General features: G+C 42.0%; 1 protein-coding gene across 5 annotated transcripts in view; it reads right to left on the reverse strand.

The window, feature by feature from the left end:
• The window catches only part of LOC138349458 (ninjurin-2-like), a 31,075-nt gene that overhangs the window by 10,827 nt on the left and 973 nt on the right, over positions 1-19,275 (reverse strand). The window contains exons 1-3 of one of the 5 annotated variants that reach the window (XM_069324237.1): positions 6,099-6,247; positions 2,223-2,312; positions 744-933 (exon numbers count right to left, since the gene is read on the reverse strand). In XM_069324237.1, the coding sequence (XP_069180338.1) occupies positions 744-933; positions 2,223-2,305 (273 nt within the window). In that variant the 5' untranslated portion in view covers positions 2,306-2,312; positions 6,099-6,247. Of the gene's footprint in view, positions 1-743; positions 934-2,222; positions 2,313-6,020; positions 6,248-19,275 lie in introns of those variants that run through there. The other 4 variants (XM_069324240.1, XM_069324239.1, XM_069324238.1 and 1 more) reach the window with 4 other exon arrangements.

Consider the following 19,275-nt stretch of genomic DNA (forward strand, 5'->3'; position numbering starts at 1 on the left):
AACCTGTCACCTGACTGTAAATGCCACTCATGGCATCAGACTGACTGCCATAGCTGGCCCAGAAGATTCTTAACTTATTAAAACACCTCAATAAACACATGACTTAATTATAAACTTTATCCTTAATAGACACCAGATTTTTATCTGCATTCAAGTTTATCGAGATAATAAAATACATCCCAAAAAGATAAGAGTAGCTTAGGCTATTTCTGTTATCCTGATCTGCATCCCATTACATCCTGATAATGGGCTTTAATAAAAGAAAATGTGGGTGTATATTAATTCCAGTTTATGAAACTATGTGCAGCATCAGTCCACAACTTGAAATATACACTACTGTAATTAAATGTTATTAGGCACAACAGAATTTCAATAATATATATTTCAATTTAAAATGTAAATGAATATGACTTTAAGCATCCATAATAGTGATATGACATGTGAAAGATTCAAAACATATTATGACAAAGCTTATAGGGAAGATTGGTCACCACAAAGGTAGCTCTCCTACTGTAACTACAAGCTTTCTATGATTTATTTAGTAAAGTACCTATCACTAGCCACTATAGCTTAAATGCTCCAAGCTAATATCTATGCAAACTATCTAAAATTTAATTTTGCATAGTAATTTTAACATATTGTACTGCACATTAAAGAAGGAATGCAAGAACGCTGTACTGGTTGTGTTTCTTGAAACAACAACAAAGATATGATGCAAAACATGCCATAAGAATAAAACATACAGGTTTGATATTAGTTGGAAAGTCTGTAGCCACCGGAATATAGCCATGACTTCCTGGGACTGGGGAGGGCGAGTGTGGAAATGGAGATCTTCGTGGTACAGTTGTTGGTGGCTGACTTGGAGATGTTCCAAACCCATCATCAATTCCAGTATCAGATTCTGGTTTGTGTGTTGGATTTGCATTCCCATTACTGAAAAGATATTATCTGTACAGTATTGTATATAATGTACAGTCAAGTCGCTTATCCTCAATGCTTCAGACCAAAGGCATTTCCAATTTTAGATAATCTCCCTTTCTGCCTAAAAAATATTATTAAATATTAACACACCTATAATTTTCTCAGCATCACCATCTTTATTACTTGGTTGTGATCAATTTGGTGTACTGTATACACTGACAGTAACTCTTGTACCACACACAGTTACAGCCCCGCTCCTGTGCCAGGTAAGTCCACTATGGGCTCACCACAGCCCGTGCTACATGGAACATTTTGTTCAGGGTAGCTGAATTTTAAACACCACCATCTTGTACCACAGCTGAACCTTGATCAGGATTTTTTTTTAAAAACCTTGCAATAACACTTCTTACATTTGAATCATAGCACACACTATGAATCATAGAGGAGGCCTGGTTGAGGACCGGGTCGGGGGGAACATTGACCCCTGAAACCATCGTAAAGTAAAGTACACTAAGCAAAGATTGCTTTTGCAATCTTTGCTTAGTCTATAAAATAAATCTAGTCTAATCTATAAAAATAAGAGGCCCATCCCATACATATGATAGAGGAAGTGATGGGATTTCAGTCCATCCTAAACCATTATTAAGTTCAGGACAGACCAAAATGATATCACTTCCTACATTTTCAAATGTGTGGGGTTGGTGTCTAATTTTCAGCCACACTATTGTGACTTTCTATCTGCATATTGTAATAATATTTGAAGGCCGAGATTAAACTGCCCAAGAGGTACAAAAAAATAATTTAACTTCTGTAGTTACCATACACGAACTGTAAACAATGAATTGTATCACACAATGTAACAGACTCAGGACAAATACAGAACCTAACTAATATTATGCATCTATATGGGGGTACTATAGCCTCGATTAATAACCAAGGGACCCAGGTTCAATTCCCAGGTAGGACAAATGATTGGGCACATTTCCCTTCACCTTGATGCTTCTGTTCCTCTTGCAGTAAAAAGGAATTTGGTAGTAAGCCAACTGTTCAGGAGTGCATCCTGGGAAAGGATGCAATCCTAGGGATGTTGTAGGAAGCTAAGTATTGGCTTCCAGTCTGTGACAAGAGGAATTAATTCTACTGTAGGACACAAAACATAACACGGTGACCCCATAAGATTTCCCGATGGGACATGCCCAACAAATAGATACCCCATAAATGCATCTTTGTATAACTTGTGGGGAACTGAACATAGGCACTAGACACCACAGCCAATAATGCGTTCTCTATGGAAATCTTACCCTACATCTTCAGCATCAGTCTCTCTTAAGTCAGCAAGTGGGGCCAGCTCCATTTTGCCACGCCGCCGAAGATCTCTGGGCATTAAGCAGCTGCAAATACCATCCAAAATTAACAGAATATAATAGCTTTGAAGAAACTAACAATAATAGTAATAACAGTTATTATTAGTTTCCCCTAATAATTTCAAAATTGTGATACAGTAGAAATGAATGAATATATAAAAATGAAAATATTGACAGTATACAAGTTTACTACTCTACAGCCTTAACTGTGAATGAAGTACCTGTATATAGAGACCTATCACACGAGGACAATCAAGAACTGTCTACTTGAGCTGATATATCTCAGGATATAAACAGAGTGGTGTAAGGAGCCCAGGCTGATGCAAAATAAATAGATGAGAAACTATCAAATTGTACACAAGTGCTTTGCATATAGCCATTTTCAAATATTTAATTATTTAATTCAATTCATTGTGTTGGGGGACAGGAAGCTAGAGTGTATTTATACACTTTTGGCTTATTTCAGTCCCTGTGGCATAGTGGTACGACGTTCGCCTGGGTTCGTATCCTGGCCGGTCGAGGGAGCCGGTCGGCTGAGCGGACAGCACGCTGGACTTGTGATCCTGTGGTCCTGGGTTTCATCCCAGGCGCCGGCGAGAAACAATGGGCAGTTTCTTTCACCCTATGCCCCCTGTTACCTAGCAGTAAAATAGGGTCCTGGGAGTTAGTCAGCTGTCACGGGCTGCTTCCTGGGGGTGGAGGCCTGGTTGAGGACCGGGCCGCGGGGACACTAAAGCCCCAAAATCATCTCAAGATAACCTCAAGAAGATGTACATTAATAAAAATTAATGGCCAGGGACGATTTACTGGGCGCAAATCCTTAACTGTAACCTCTGTTTATCCAACAGTAAAATGGGTACCTGGTTGTTAAACGATTTGGTGGGTCGTAGTCAGGGGGAACATAAGATTAAGGACTTGCCTGAAATGCTATGCATGCTAGTGACTGTACAAGAATGTAAGAACTCTTGTACAGAATAAAAAAAAATAAAAATAAAATATTGAGTACAGAGGTGCCCCCCCCCCATGGTCTAATTACTGACCCAGCCTAGGATGCAACCCCACAGCAAGCTGACTCGCTCCTGAGTACCTACTTACTGCTAGGTGAAAAGAAGCATTAAGTGAAAGGAAATGGCTCAACCATTTCTGTCCCACCTGGGATACGAAACCGGAATTCTTGATTATACGTCGAGAACGAACCCGACTGTACTACTGGGACCCAAATATATTATATATATGCTGTACTGTATATATATAGTGTATTATATATATTATTTGACTTCATTGGGTTGGTTTCAAAATCCATTGACAAACTATCTTTTATATGAAGTGACCCATATAACCTTGACATACGCAAAATGGGATACAGGTAACTTCATACATAATAGTTCACCAATGAACATCAATAACTTGGCCTACCTAACAAAGCCACATCTTACAATATAAAGATTTCAGAATTTGAAAAACTACGGTATGTGCAAAATTTCTTTTATGACATCACATTGTTGTAGACAGCCATTTCAACAAAGCATATTTTCTAATTGTTCAGTTCGAATATGCTAGGTTAGGTTAAGTTATGTAAATTTGGACTGAATTGGTTTTGTTAGGCTAGAGGTTTTAATATCAGTAAGTGAACTTTTATAGGGACGAAGTGTCCATAAAACGCTATGCGCTTTAACTGCCCGAAATGCTATGCGTGCTAGTGGGTTTACAAGAATGTAAAAACATTAATGCTATGTACTCTAATAAACCCAATGTACCTTCTTGTATATAAATAAATAAATAAATAAGTGACCTGAATGATGTTGAAGATTAAGCCACAAGAGGTAGCACGGGCTTGAATAGCCCGTAAGACCTTAATGATTTTGACAGTACTGTACCTATAAATGATCCCAACCTTCATCTGACCTAAAGAAATGTTGACTACCATTTGACCTGATACCCTCACACATTCTTAATGTACATTTGGTAAAGATTGGTTGAGGTATATGGGAGCCGTGTGACGTAATGTAACCAGCGTAGGGGGTCACTGTATGGGTAACCAGCGTAGGGGGTCACTGTATGGCTGACCAGTGTAGGGGTCACTGTATGGCTGACCAGTGTAGGGGTCACTGTATGGCTGACCAGTGTAGGGGTCACTGTATGGCTGACCAGTGTAGGGGTCACTGTATGGCTGACCAGTGTAGGGGTCACTGTATGGCTGACCAGTGTAGGGGTCACTGTATGGCTGACCAGTGTAGGGGTCACTGTATGGCTGACCAGTGTAGGGGTCACTGTATGGCTGACCAGTGTAGGGGTCACTGTATGGCTGACCAGTGTAGGGGTCACTGTATGGCTGACCAGTGTAGGGGTCACTGTATGGCTGACCAGTGTAGGGGTCACTGTATGGCTGACCAGTGTAGGGGTCACTGTATGGCTGACCAGTGTAGGGGTCACTGTATGGCTGACCAGTGTAGGGGTCACTGTATGGCTGACCAGTGTAGGGGTCACTGTATGGCTGACCAGTGTAGGGGTCACTGTATGGCTGACCAGTGTAGGGGTCACTGTATGGCTGACCAGTGTAGGGGTCACTGTATGGCTGACATGACCGGTGTAAGGGTCACTGTATGGCTGACATGACCAGTGTAGGGGTCACTGTATGGCTGACATAGCCAGTGTAAGGGTCAGTGTATGGCTGACATGACCAGTGTAGGGGTCAGTGTATGGCTGACCTGACCAGTGTAGGGGGTCACTGTATGGCTGACCTAACCAGTGTAGGGGGTCACTGTATGGCTGACATGGCCAGTGTAGGGGTCACTGTATGGCTGACATGGCCAGTGTATGGGTCACTGTATGGCTGACATGACCAGTGTAGGGGTCATTGCATGGCTGACATGACCAGCATAGGGGTCACTGTATAGCTGACCTGACCAGTGTATGGGTCACTGTATGGCTGACATGACCAGTGTAGGGGTCACTGTATGGCTGACATGACCAGTGTAAGGGTCACTGTATGGCTGACATGACCAGTGTATGGGTCACTGTATGGCTGACCTGACCAGTGTAGGGGTCACTGTATGGCTGACCTGACCAGTGTAGGGGTCACCGTATGGCTGACCAGTGTAGGGGTCACCGTATGGCTGACCAGTGTAGGGGCCACCGTATGGCTGACCAGTGTAGGGGCCACCGTATGGCTGACCAGTGTAGGGGCCACCGTATGGCTGACCAGTGTAGGGGCCACCGTATGGCTGACCAGTGTAGGGGCCACCGTATGGCTGACCAGTGTAGGGGCCACCGTATGGCTGACCAGTGTAGTTGCCACCGTATGGCTGACCAGTGTAGGGGCCACCGTATGGCTGACCAGTGTAGGGGGCCACCGTATGGCTGACCAGTGTACGGGTCACTGTATGGCTGACCAGTGTGGGGGCCACTATATGGCTGACTAGTGTAGGGGCCACCGTATGGCTGACCAGTGTAGGGGGCCACCGTATGGCTGACCAGTGTACGGGTCACTGTATGGCTGACCAGTGTGGGGGCCACTGTATGGCTGACCAGTGTAGGGGCCACCGTATGGCTGACCAGTGTAGGGGCCGCCGTATGGCTGACCAGTGTAGGGGTCACTGTATGGCTGACCAGCCCAGGATGTCTTGTCATCCCATCTTGTATGGCTATCCCAGCCCTATCATAACACTATCTGAACCACTCATATAACTTTCCCATGCTTTCTTTTATCCAACAAACGTTTTCTTTCCACCAAACTTTTCAAAACTAGTCAACAAGCATCGGACGCAAGATCACACTTTCCACCTCTTATCAGCCTCTCCCAAGCACTATTACTTCAGTTATCTCAGGAGTATCTTAAGATATATCTCCAGGAGCCAGGTGGTGGCAGGAGGAAGGGCGAGAGACAGCAGCAGAGAGAGACAGAGAGAGAGGTGAACACCGCACAGCTACACACTTCACACTCAAGTGCTCTCACAAGTATCCCAAAAGCGTCCCGTAAACAAGCCAGTGACGTCACATCGATATCACACCTCGCACAGCTTATATTTATATGCAAAAAAGTCTTATATTTTCGTCATGTTATGTTAGGTTAGGGTACGTTAGGTTAGGGTAGGTTAGAATAGGTTAGGGTAGGTTAGGGTTGAATAGAATAAGATAATTTTTGTTTAAAAATAGTAGCGATGACGTAGAACGACACATCTTTTGGCCCTTTTTGAACCTGGGAACCCTCCACCACTCCCCCAATCATGCATACGACATATTTATTTTTTAACTACATATACTAACTGCTGTATGCTTAAAACAACAGAATGAGGAGCATGAAAACGACGACAGCAGAATGGTATATTTGCAATTATTCAAATGAAGTCTGCATAATATGATAAATATATATAAGTTAAAGGGGCAAGAAAGCCAAGCAACGTACGTGTGCGTGACTAATGACAGCCAACTCAATATAATATTCTCGGAAGGGACGAGTTTTTGTTCACAAGTGTTGGCTGCCGGCGCCATGCAAACTAGGAAACTTCGTGCTGCACTATGCCATACACATATTACACTGGGCATATGCATATATAAATATTAAAACCACAATGGTAATGGTTTTGCTCGAAACGCTGCGCGTAAGTGGCTTTACAAGATTGTAAATACTATGCTATGTATTCTTACAAACCCAATGTACCTTCTTGTATATAAATAAATAAATCAATAAATAAATGGTACATACGAACTTTTAAAACTCACAAAGAATAACAAAAATATTCCAAGTTTTCCTCCACATTATCAACACATTCTTTATATTATCTTGGAGATGCCTTTAAATATATAGACGAAAGCTTAGAATTTCTGTGTTTCTGGCCACTATCTCTAATGGTCTAGATGAGAACCGGAAGCCGGCGGCTTGTCAAAGGTCACCACATGTGTCCTGATGATTTTATCAAGCTTGATCTTGAATTGCAAGTGTTTTTGACATTTACGGCTTCGGTGGGTAGGCGGTTCCATGGATTTTATTTTTATTTATTTATTTGTATACAAGAAGATACATTGGGTTTATGAGAGTACAGAGCATTGAAATTTTACTTTCTTGTACAACCACTAGCACGCATAGCGTTTCGGGCTGATCCTTAATCTAACACATAATTTTAAGAAGGTAATATCTAGCAAAATTAAAAGAAATGTTTACAGGTACAACCCTGTGGGTGAAACAGTTATAACCCTGTGGGTGAAAAAGCATCTCTTGTTTCCTGTCCTACATTTTGGCTTTATTGTTGAGCTTGAAACCGTTATTGATCCTTGTTTGAGTTACATCTGACCTTTAAAAGAAGTAGTCTGCATCAATATCCTCCAAATTGTTCGATGTTTCTAAAAGTTTCGATGAGGTCAGCCCTGACGTCATGTCTGGTTTACAGTGTTGTTAGCCCTTTGGCTAACTTAAAGTTGACTTAGTTCTGGAATGAATTTTGTTGCCCATGTGTTGAACTTTCTCCACAGCGGCTATATGTCTTCCTGAAAATGAGGTCTCCATGTTTGGAATCAATAATCCAAGTGATGGAGAGATTTATACAGTTTACCTGAGAGCCACTAACACTAGTGGCCTCGACGAGGACAGGAAGCCGGCGGCTTGTCGAAGGTACCCCCCTATTTGCCTTAATGATCTTATCCAGCTGTACTTTAAAAGTGAACAGCGTTTTGGCATTTACGGCTTCGACGGGTAAGAAGTTCTGTGGGTTAATAACCCTGTGTGTGAAAACGCATCTCCTGTTCTCAACTCAGTCCTACACTGTGGCCCGTTGTTGAGCTTGAAACAGTTGTACAGTTGTTCCTTGTTCAAATATGTTTAGTGAGACAAGAAAAAAAAAACATCTCAAAGGGATAGAGTAGCTTAGGCTATTTCTATCCCCCCTTCTTCCTTGTTTGTGTTGCCCCACAATTAGCTAGGGTCTTGAATAACTAACCTTCTTTTTCTCGAAGTCAAAGCTAGGTACGTTTGACTATTCCTAGGGCTTGTTTTTTTTTTTTTACTGCAACTCTCAATAATGCAACTTTCAAAGATTATTGAATTCTGACTCCAAGGTCCTTTTTTAACTCGATCTAATTTGGTAGTTGTGATGTGTATTGTTATGCCCCACACGCAAGGTCTCGCATTTTTCGATATTAAATAGTATTTGCCAGTCTTCCGACCATTTGTAGAGCTCATGTAGCTCTCCTTCCAAGGCTTCGGTATCATTTCCACTTCCTACTTTACCATAGACATTAGTGTAATCTGCAAATTTAATAATGGACGGTCAAAAATTTAATGATGATTTAATGACCTTCCAAATAGATTAAAAGCTCTACGTCTCTCAACCAGTTTAAAAATAGATACTAAGAAATAATTATTAATTATAATTATGTCTAATTAACATGATGTAACAAATCTCACTTACATTTCCTCATCCAAAATAAGCCAATTTTGTGTTTTGTTGTTATTGTAAATGTTAAATATTCCAGCTGTACCGTGTCGAAAACTATAGCTTATATGATAAGGTAGTCTATGTCTTTCATCGTTATCACTTATATATTGTATATCATTTGCTAAATTTCATAAATAACTCATATATGTTAGTTGACTGCTCCTTTAGTATCCTCAAGCCTAATAAATAATTTAACTAAATTATTTTAAGTTATGCTCGAAACGCTTTACATATTAATAGATTTATTTAATAATAATAATAACAATAATAATAATAATAATAATAATAATAATAATAATAATAATAATAATAATAATTAATTGTGTCAGGGACAGGAAGCCATAATGTATTTATACACTCTATATGTAAATATGGAATCCCTGTATATACAAACACCCACAGTAATATATGCTCTTATTTATATTTTACGAATATTTTATAATTATTATTCTCGTTTTCTTCATCCTATTATTATTGCTACACTGGATTATTAGTACCTTATAGCTCACGTACAGCTCATCAATGCTGTAACTTGCTTAGCTAAGCGAATATTGGGGGGTTCAAGTATGTTTATTGAGACAAGAAAAAATACATCTCAGAGGGATAGAGTAGCTTAGGCTATTTCTACCCCCCTCTTCTTCACGTCCCTCAAGGCACACAAATCACAATACAAGAATCCCATTTAACATTGCAGGTTAATATAGTAAGCACAGCATATAAGTGTTACACTCCTGGGGCAAAATTCTTGTAGCTCCTAGGTATACTGTCTATCATATCATTATCACACATCCAAACAATTTGATGTGCTTCACTACTTATTTCCGTATTTCTATAGGTATAAGTTGACACTCTAATACATGATGTTCTAAGGTGTGGGCGTGCGGTATACTACATAATTTACACTCCTTATTCAAGTTTAAGTTCAAGTATGTTTATTAAGACAAGAAAAAAGATACATCTCAAAGGGGTAAAGTAGCTTAGGCTATTTCTAACCCCCCCTCTATTTCAAGTCCCTCAAGGGGCGCACAATTCAGTGAGTACAGATATCATATCTATTTTCTTTTTTATTTCTCTATACCGTTTTACTTTAACCTTTGTTTCAACATTTGTCACTACAGAAGGTTGAACACCGCTAACACTACTAGAAAGTTCATTTTCCTGACTATCATCAATACGTCATGTTCTTCCTTACTTTCTTCAACACACGTTTCACTTTCCATTTCACGTCCTGTTTCACTTTTCATTTCACGTCCTGTTTCACTTTCTATTTCACGTCACGGCTGTCAGGTACTTATCAACTGGGTGCCAAGTCATGTGGGAGTAATAGGAAATGACACTGCAGACGAAGCCGCAAAACTTGCAACTAAGAGAAGAAATGTAGACATTTAAATACCACAGAGTCTATCACAGATTAAAAAAGTAATTAGAAACAGAGCAATGCAAAAGATGTACAGTGACCACAACACAGCAGTTGCAATATCAGGATCTGTGGGTTGGTACAAGAATTCAATCAACTACTAACCACCTAGTTTGATGAAAGGGAGCAGTAGAGCAACAGAAGTACACTAACATCGCATTAGGCTTGGATACCCATGTGTATGGGAAATAGGCTTACAGATTCCGGAAGATCAGCACTGTGGAGAAATGCCCGACAGACCACTGGAACATTATCAAACACAGTGCAGAATTACAAACCCATTAAGATTACAACAAAGCAGAAGAAGTCGTTAAACACATGGGACAAAATCTTACTGAAGCTACTATACGAGTCATAAATACTCATACTCCGCCCAGGTAAAACAGAAACAAGCAACACTTAGTGGGCCAGCCAGAGGCTTAGGGGCCCGCGCAGGAATATCCCTGTAAAAAAAAACAAAAAAAACTAACACTCACAGGATTGGTATATGCGGCCCGTTACCACTCCGAGGATGAGGAAAAGGGTCTATTACCACCAAGAACGGGTATAGAGTCCACTACCACTCACAGGATGAGTTTAGGGTCCACTACTACTTACAAGATGGGTATATAGGATCCACTATCTCTAACAAGATGGGTATGGGGTAAACTACCACTCACGGGATGGATATAGAATACGTTTACTATCGAACACAGGATGGGTATATTAAGCCACTACCACACACACAGGATGAATATATGGTAAAGTACCACTCACAAGAAGGGTAAATGGTAAACTATCAAACACAGGATGGATATGGGGTGTATAATAAATGAACCAAACAACATCTTGCTATACGCCCACCTCCGCCAACATTACCTCATGGTAGACCAACACCACCACCTGCGTCCCCTGGTGGCGCCAGCTGGCAGCCCCACCCACCGACACCTGTCAATCATGAGTTCTGCCACGAGTCAAATGCTTATTTTATTTACTGATGTCGCCAGCAGTGGCTAGTTTTGTGTACACAATGCTCATCCTGTGAGTGGTAGTTTATTATGCATGTTATACTCAACTTGTGAGCGGTAATTTATTAGGAAGCCTATACTCATCCTATGAGCGGTAATTTATTAAGAGCTCCATACTCATTCTTTGAGTGGTAGTTTATTGTGTACCTTATACTCACTCTTGCGTATATATTACAAGATGAAAAGAGACCTCAGGTAAAAGGAAACGTGCCAAAACGTCTCTGTCCGACCCGTTCTTAGGCTAGGCTCGTTAGAGCGGCGGCCATCACCCCCCCCCCCTTTTCCCCCGAACACATTCATCAATTTCAACATTTTGTCTATTAAAAATTGGTTTATTCTACATGTATTAGTTAATATTATTATATATTAAATATATACTCACCCTTGCGTATATGCTTTCAATTCTTCCTCTGTGATCTGACACTCATATAAAGTTAGGCGTAGGTTAAGTTAGGTGCTTATCTATTTATTTATTTATAAATAAATAAATAAGATTTCTTGTACATAAATCAATGTACAAGAAGATACATTGCGTTTATGAGAGTACAAAGACTTGAAGTTTTACATTCTTGTAAAGCCACTAGCACGCATAGCGTTTTATTTACGGTTTAGGTTCTGTTGGCAATTATCTTATTTGAAATACGTGGGTGAAGCATTTACATGTGGTTTAAACAGAGGTCGTCATTGAAGCGCTATTTAATAGTTTTTTTTTTTAACATTTACAGCTTCTGCGGGTAAGCGGTTCTTTGAGTTACTAAACCTGTGGGTGAAAAACGTTTTCAGTCTTACATTGTGGCTGGTTGAGCTTGAAACCATTGTTCTTTGTTTGTGTTACATCTGACCTTTTGAAGAAATTGTCAAGATTAATATCTTCTAAATTGTTCAGTATTTTACAAGTTTCAATGAGATCAGCCCTGTCATATGTCTGATTTGCAGTGTTGAGTGCAAATCTTGACAGGCACGCAAGTTGACCCTTAAGTACCTCAACCGTTCCTGGTATGAGAGTTGGCGGTGTGAGGGGCATGTTTACCCTCTCCCTGATACTGCTGGTTCTGTTAAGGTGATGAATCTTGAATTGAAATTGAAATTGAAATAAGTTTATTGAGGTAAAATACACACAAAGGGATGAGGTAGCTCAAGCTATTCTCACCCCGTTCAGTACAACGTGTTAATATATACATATACACACATCACAAATAAACATATTACCAAACATTCTGAGAGGTAAAAATATACATTTCCTCCCTCACAAAGAGTATGGTATCAGACGTACACACAAATACTTTTATGACCTAGGTATACTGTATAGACAATTTGCAAGACACCTGCAGATAATTCAACAAAATATTACAATCTTGGTGCAAAATTCTTATATCTCTCAAGAATATCATCAACCTTTCCGTTGTGACACATCCAGGCTATTTGTTCAGGAACAGTCCTTATCTCAGTGTTTCTATATACACTAATCAACGGACAATCAAGAATATAATGGGTAAGGGTGTGAGACCTTAACATACCACATAGTTTACACTTCGTGTCATTACCATGAACATCTATCCCATATTCCCAGTAATATTTGTACCCAAGCCTGAGCCGCATGTACACAGAGTCACTCCAAGCATTTCTCCTTTTACCATAAGTGAAATGGGTGTTTTGACTCACATACATGTAGTGTTGCATGGTTTGACTACTCTCATACATTATCTCTCTCCTCTCCACTCCCGCCTGTGCCTGAATATTTCTGATTTTGCTTCTTATTTGTCTCATTGTGAATTCACATTCAATGTCAACTTGCGGTTTTGATGTGGCACGTTTGGCCAAGTCATCCGCCACCTCGTTGAGCACTATTCCAACATGAGATGGAATCCACATGAATTTCACACTATAACCTTTCAGCTGTATCTCAGTTATTCTTCTCTTACAGTCCTCCACTATAGACATGAAGACTGGGTTTCTACTGTTTAAGGACTCCAGTGCTCCTCGGCTATCGACAAATACAAAAACATTTTTGTCGTCATGACGTACTTCCTCCAAACACGCCAGAATGGCCTGCAGTTCAGCTTGTGTGGATGATATATAATTACTAAGCCGGAGTTCAATTATCCTGTCCACAGTCCCAAACTCCGTATAATCCCTTATTAGGACACCACACCCTGCCCTGCCATCCTCCGCCACCGACCCGTCGCAATATACATGTAAACTGTTGCCTCTTGGTAACCGAGATATCATGCTTCCATACAAACACCGTAATTGTCCCGGTTCATGATGAATCTTTTTCACCTTGAGGGGTACAATTTCGACGTCTATTTTCTGTACTTTCCAGGGAGCAGACATATTACACTTTCGAGAGGGTTTACAGCAGTCAAGTACGTCGTATTCCCTGAGGTCATGAGCTAATCCTCTCGTATAGCGAGTCTCCCTCAGTTTCCTGGAAGTGTGTACGTCACTCAAGCAGGTCTGAACGCTCTCAAACAGCTTATCCCCTCCTTTTCTCCGCATGAAACGAATAGATACTCTAGTGTTAATGTCACGGACTCTATCACACACACTCTGTAAATTTAATTCCATTCTCATTATTTCAATCATTGCATTTCTTTGACATCCAAGAATAATCCTCATAGCCTCGTTCTGTATCAGCTCTATTTTTTGAATTCTGCCTTGGCCTGTGTAAGACAATACGGGTGCTGCGTAGTCTATCAGGGATCGAACAGTGCTTATGTATAACATCCGCAAGATAGGTACCCCAACACCTTTACCAGAAAAAGCCAGTGCTTTTAGAGGATGCAGACGGGCTTTACATAAGGTGCTGATATGATTTATTTCAGCATTTTTACTCTCACATGTGTATCCAACATACATGCCCAGATACTTGTACTTCTGTACACGGCTCAGTTCCACACCATTTAGAGTAAGTGTTATATTTCTTCGTTTCCTATACTCGTATTTGGTTTTATCTGCATTTATAACTAAGCCTAACTTGTGACAGGTTGTACCAAGTATGTTAAGAGCATCTTGAATTTTGTTCCCAGAAGTGCCTTGTATAAGAATGTCATCAGCATATATGATCGTCGTGACCCCTGGAGGATACATCTCTGATGCTAATCTGTTCATTAATACATTGAATAAGGTGGGACTTAATACTCCCCCTTGTGGGGTACCTAACTGAAACCTCCGTTCCTCAGACATGTATCCCTGGTAATACACCTGACCTTTTCTGCCTTGCAGGTAATCCCTTATCCAGTGTAGCAATCTCCCTGTTATTCCCAGATTGGCTAATTCGTATAAGATTACTTCCCCATTGGCTTTATCAAACGCTCCTTGTAGATCAACAAAAACTCTACAATTGTCATCCACATTAGACAAACACTTTAAGAGACAATCCGCAGTACTTTTGCCTTTGATAAAACCAAAGAGATTATTGGACATGTTATCACCTACAAGGTAGAGTAGCCTATTTAACAAAATCCTTTCCATCATTTTACAAAAGCAGGATATTAAGGAGACAGGTCTGTAGCCTCCGTTTGACTTAGGGATAGGAATGATGACAGCCTCTTTCCATTTTCTTGGTAACTTTCCCTCTCTATAACTCATATTAAACAAATCAAGTAAGGGATTAGGTTTCATACCGGCTAAATAATTAAGTATGGCATACGTTACTCCATCTTTTCCCGGAGCAGTGGAGCTGCCACTTTTTATAGCATCCAGTAGCTCATCGTGGGTTATCTCAGTGCATGCTATAGATCTTGTATTTAAGGCACATAAAGTTACTCCATTTCTAATATTTTCCCATGACTCAATGGTGACTCTCGTGTCTGCAGGTAAGGACTCCATACCAGCAGCACTTGCCCATTTATCTACTAACTCATTAGCAACTTTCCCTGGATCTGAGTGAGCAATGAATTTAGTCTTACAACCCCTGACTTTATTTACTGCTCTCCATATGTCTTTAAGGTTCTTAGTATTACCAATGGCCTGAGCAAAGTCTTGCCAGTATCTGTCCCGCGCCTCCTTCCTCACCTGACTGCATTCCCTAGCCACTTCCAACATTGTATTTTTCTCTTCATCCCTCATTCCATTTTTTAACCATGCTTTATGCGCACCCCGTAGCATTCTCTCCCATCCCTTGACTTGCTGATCATTGGAATATTTAAATTTCTTAGGTCCGTGCGTCTTGCTTCCCCTGCCCCCGTTATTTTCCCTCTGTACTAATTTCTCTATGTTCTCGACCATGTCCTCGTAAAAACTATCAACGCAGAGCGGCGTGTAATGTTGATACCAATCTCCCATATTTTGAATAAAATAATTTTTCATATCTTTCTTAATATTTAGCCTTTTCCTTTGAAAGTGGACTTGTTTTTTCCCCAGTGGTAATTCAACGTTCAAGGCAAAGTGGTCACTAAGTAGTTCCCGAACAACCCGAGCCTCCCCCATAATCCCCTGAGAGTTTAAAACGCAGGCATAGTCAAGCCGTCCTCCCCTGATGTGAGTTGGTTCATTGTTTCCCAATAGACAGGTATCTGGATGATCTTGTAGAAACTGTAACCACTTGACCCCATTAGTATTAATACTACCCACTGTCCCAAGGCTTGTGTGCCGAGCATTAAGGTCCCCAATGACCAGTGAAGGATTAGTATAAATGCAGTCAGGTAAATAGTTAGCGTCGAAGCAGTTCCTGGATACATACAAATTAACTACAATAAATTCCCCTTCCCTTAATGATAATTTAACACAAACACTCTCTATACCTTGCGTTTTTGATGGCGGTTCTACTAACTCTGCTGGTATGGAGTTCTTAACATAAATCGACGTGCCTCTGATGTTATTTGCAGCGAAGAGGTGAAACCCTTTATAACCATTTAATTTCAATAATCCTTCATTCCTATCCCCTGTCTCCTGGAGAGCTACAACATCAATATCATTTCCCATCACATAACAATGAACATCTGTAACCCTGTTTCTCAAACCATTAACATTCCATGACAACACTTTCAGTCTAGGGTGATCCATTATTAATCAATTCATTGCCTAAGTCATCCCCAATAAGTTCACTAAATGATAGCCATACCTTGTATAACATCTCCCACCTCCTCCCAAGTTCACCAGTAAAAGCGACATTGCGATTCTCAAGAGATTTTTTCAGCCCTGAGATGTCCATTATTGGCCCAAATGATTCCTTCATTTTATGTGTAATTATAGGGTTCTTCCTTTCACTACGACTACCATCATTCACACACACTTCACTTTCCTTCATTTCATCACTCAATATTTCATTTTTGTCCTCAACCACTATATCCTGACTATCCTTCACCGTTTTGTGATTTTCCTTGACCTCCTGAACGTTTAATTTAGCCTCGATGGACTCGATTCTCTGCCCCAGATTTTGGAGGAACTCACCAACTTTTTTAAGTTCAGCCCACACTTCCTTGACCATATTATTATGACCCTCTCTCTGAGCCACAGTAGCCACTTCACTCACCGTTACACTGTCACTGCCGGAGTCCTGAGTGGTGGCGTGGCTGCTTGTTGCTGGAGCCTGCCTAAGTAAAGGTGACTCCTTTACCCACGCATTCGTCCGGTTCACTGGCACTGTTTGGGGCAGACTGTTTTGCTGTGCTCCCGGTGTCTGGGTAAGAGCTCTTGCTTGCTCTGTAACATTCACCGGCCGGAGAACAGCCATACTCGGCCTCTTGCTACACACAGCCGAGCTCGCATTGTGAACACCTCCACAGTTGCAGCATCTGGGAACTATTTTCTCACCCAGATTCAGTCTGTTTCTACACACAGTAGAGAGGTGAGACTTTCCGCAGAAACGACATCGTGGATCATTTTGACATCTCCAGGATTTATGCCCCCATCTGCAGCATTTCAGGCATATTATGGGCTCTTCCACATACTTTGCTACATGCCTGTAGCCAGCCCCGGTGATGAACACTTTTTCGGGTACGTCACCTCTCACTAGAGCCACCACCTGACTCCTAGCTTCACCTTTAATAAGGTGACGCTTGGCCCACACAAATCGTTGGTCGTCGAGTATAAACTCGGGGTCCAGAATCTGAGGGTATTTATAGATAATTACCTTCGTCAGCTTCTCGTTCCCCTCCGGTATTTCCATAAGAATTCCATCGTATCCTTGCTGGGTAAGATACTCCACTGCCTCCATAGAACCTACCGTTAAGTAAGGTCTGTTTACACCTTCCTTCAGCAGGGGGCTCGAACTTGCTGTGTTCTCTTCCGAGTTTGACGGTCCACAGCAGCTTCTGATGATAGGCCAGCGTGCATGAGGCAGGGAAGAGAAGCCTCCATCTCCGCTGATCCTCACCTTCCTGACATCGTTCCGTCCGTTTGTCTGCATCAGTCTCGGCGTCGTTCTTCATTCTTTTATCGTTTCCGTTAAGTGTATTACTGTCCACACTACGCCTTGCCTCCTGTCTTCTTCGTTTCTTCTTATTCCTTGTCAGAACTTCTAGATACTCGCCCTCCTCGTCTGACTGGCTGCTTTCAGGGTCCATGTTAATAACGCCGTGAGAAGTAGCCATGTCTTCTGGTGACTGAGTCTCCATCTCAGTACCCAGCATGGGGGGAGGGGGGGGGGGAAGGTGCGGAGCAGGTATCTTGACCCGACCGCGTCCCAGGTAAGACTGTGATGAATCTTAGTGTCACCTTGACGTCTGTGGCGGTACATGGTGCCCCTTTCGAATTTCAGGACGAATTTTTAACCTCCTGTTTTGAACGATTTGGGACTGTGTTAAGTGTTCGTTGGAACAAGGTCGTTGCCGGGCACTGTGTTGGTATGCTTGACGGCTCCCGCACCCTGACGATGTCGCTGAAGTGTAGTGTACCGTCGTCGATGTCCGTGTTGGGTTACACGCTCCGCTGCCTGTATCAGGGGCAACCGCGCACCTGTTATAGGTGTGGTCCAACCTGTTCTCGCACTTGCTTATAGTCAATATTGGCTTATTTAATAAGTGCATATGTGACATACTAATTGATTGTGAATATTTTTGTTTACCTTGAAAAGCTTCATAGAAAACACCGACCTCACCTAACCTTCTTAGTATGTTAAGATAAGCATCTTATTGCTTCGTAATTACAATTATTACTTAACCTATACCGTAGATAGGTATAATTACAATTATTACTTAACCTATACCGTAGATAGGTTAAGTAATAATTGTAAATAAAAAGCAATAAGATGCTTATCTTAACATACTAAGAAGGTTAGGTGAGGTCGGTGTTTTCTATGAAGCTTTTCAAGGTAAACAAAAATATTCACAATCAATTAGTATGTCACATATGCACTTATTAAATAAGCCAATATTGACTATAAGCAAGTGCGAGAACGGGTTGTGTGGTCACGAGGGTCATCTGGCTGCAGCGTGCAACGTGGGAGCAACTAGTAGGGTGCATATTTTTCGTGCGGAGGATTTTCCACCCCTGTTGCGTTCGGACGATACTGAGGATGGAGCGAGTACTGTGCCTGAGGCACCTAATTGCCTGTCTGCTGCTCCGCCTACTGAGGCGCGTTCTACGGCCTATGCGACACGTCTGGTGACTGCTGTGGCCCCTGGTGTTGTTGAGCCGTTGTGTGTGGGAGTTGGGCCGTCGCCTGTGCTGCGTGTAGTGCAGGATGTTCCAGTGGAGGTTCATGTCCCGCCCCCGCCTGTGGATGTGGTACCGACTCCCGGGGACGCGAGTTCTGCTGTTTTAGCAGGGATGCTACGGCAGGGGGAGGTGCCTGCCGTGCCTGTGTGTGTCGGCAACTGTAGTTCTGATGCTTTAATCCCTTTGCAGAAGCATGCACGCCGGTGTTCTGAGACTGTTTCCCAGGACAGTGCGGGCGATGTGGACTTTTCGGACGGTGAGGGTGTGGACTGTGTGGATGTGAAGATGGTGGCCATGTCTGCGGTGGGGCCTCGTGGGAGTGGTGTGGTGCGGCCTGTCTCGAAGCGGCAGGCTCGAAGTGTGTCTCCCCTTCGTGGTGTGCCTTGGGAGGAGGTGGGGGAGTATGGTGCTCTGGCGTCCCCCATAGTAGATGACGGGGCTGTGAGGGACTCCCGAGTTGCTACCTGTGCCCCCTCCTGCGTCTCCTGCTGTTGGATCCCCGCAGTGGGGGGGTTGCCCCTGATGATCGGGAC

Source organism: Procambarus clarkii, chromosome 14 (assembly GCF_040958095.1).
Source record: "Procambarus clarkii isolate CNS0578487 chromosome 14, FALCON_Pclarkii_2.0, whole genome shotgun sequence".
Classification (NCBI taxonomy): domain Eukaryota; kingdom Metazoa; phylum Arthropoda; class Malacostraca; order Decapoda; family Cambaridae; genus Procambarus; species Procambarus clarkii.